We start from the raw sequence: 1,522 nt of genomic DNA, 5'->3' as shown, positions 1-1,522 counted from the left end.
CCCCTCATGATTCGCTAAAACAATGGCTCCATAAAATTCCTTCTGTCTATTGGTTGGAACCCGTTCATTTTGTTTTAATAGGGGGGGTTGGACTATACTATCTATACCATTTTTTGTAAATAAGGGGAGCCATACTAGATCTAGATTAGATCTAAGTGTTCCGTTCCGTTCTTGCGCTCGTGACTCGACTCGCAACTCAGCAGTAGGTTACAAACAAGCCACAAGGTGGTGATAGCGACAGGGGAGTGAATCGAGAATCGGAAAGCTATACTGTTCCACTGAGGTCTGAAGTGAATCGTATTCCGCAGGCAAGAAGAGTGGCGATTCAGTTCCGTTATCGCGACCCAGCTTTACCACACGCAGTCACTCTGAGTGCGTGGTTTGGTTAAGCGCGTGTAGTAATCATGGGTCTAAACAGGTGGTCTGGTAAAGTACAATCCAGCAACAACAACAAAAACCACAACAATGCTGCTACTTTCGATTGGGACCTCAGATGGGAATGGTTTGTTTTCTTCATCTTGACCAGTCATGCCAAAGTAACGGCCACCTGTCTTATATGGCCACTTTTCTCCTGGAAAACGGGTGACCGTCTTAAACAGGTTTGACTGTATCATCAAAATCCTGTAAGAATGGTATTCATTAGCTCCAAAAATACGCAAACAAACAAATAATCATTCACAATACCTTCGGAGAGTGAGACCATGCATCTTGAAAGCAGACACAATCGCACTCTTGAGCTTTGCGGCCATCTTGTTTTTACCGCCAAATATACAGTACAATCTAAACTATACACCGACTCCTTTCTCACTCAGAACAATCTTAGCCCTCACTTAAAGTAATCAAATATTTTTCAATGAACATTAACATATGTCACAACACGACTTTTGAGCTATTTTATCTGAATGTATCAAAACAAAAATTCAATAATTAAACAAAAAGCTACGTATTTATCCATTAGAATTGCCTAGATTTTCATGTTGTAAAGTCTAGCAGTAAGAAATTGAGACGAAGAAAGAAATATTCCTCCGCCTGGAAGATTATGTGAACTCATGTTTAGATATATACGGCTCTGTAATAAACTTTTTGTGGTGAGAATAAATGTATTTTTTCTTTGAGTTGATTTGGTATAATAGTATACAAAATCCATGAACATCTTTGGGTAACTGGTAGGACTGTCTAGACCTATATGTTTGTAACCCATAGAAACCAACATAGCATTTTTGACGGTGATTTGGTTCGGTTTGTCAACAACACCGTGTGCTTTTCAAGACATCAAGAACGAACGCAGTGGTATCGGGGAGCAACCATAAATTTGAAAATTTTATTATGGCAGCATCACAGGAGGAGCTCCGTCTTGGTGAACAGAGAGAGACTTGGTGTGCTGTTGAACGAATGAAAGAAGAAGACTGGTGTCGGAAACAAAGGGGTCATATATCACGTTATCAGGAGGAAATGGCAAGTGATATTCACCATGCTCAAACCGACGAAAAGCAACATCTGGAACCACGGTGTACTTTCGCAC

General features: G+C 40.5%; 1 protein-coding gene across 1 annotated transcript in view; it reads right to left on the bottom strand.

The window, feature by feature from the left end:
- LOC101845157 (DNA polymerase epsilon subunit 2) overlaps positions 1-927 on the bottom strand; it is a 30,227-nt gene extending 29,300 nt beyond the window's left edge. The window contains exon 1 of the mRNA XM_005094354.3: positions 685-927. Coding sequence (XP_005094411.1) covers positions 685-749 — 65 coding nt within the window. The 5' untranslated portion in view covers positions 750-927. The remainder of the gene's footprint in view (positions 1-684) is intronic.
- Positions 928-1,522: the final 595 nt, after the last annotated feature.

The sequence above is a fragment of the Aplysia californica genome, unplaced genomic scaffold (genome assembly GCF_000002075.1).
Source record: "Aplysia californica isolate F4 #8 unplaced genomic scaffold, AplCal3.0 scaffold00080, whole genome shotgun sequence".
In the NCBI taxonomy this organism is placed as follows: Eukaryota; Metazoa; Mollusca; class Gastropoda; order Aplysiida; family Aplysiidae; genus Aplysia; species Aplysia californica.
Note: the sequence above shows the minus strand (reverse complement) of the source record. Positions and strands in the feature narration are given on the sequence as shown.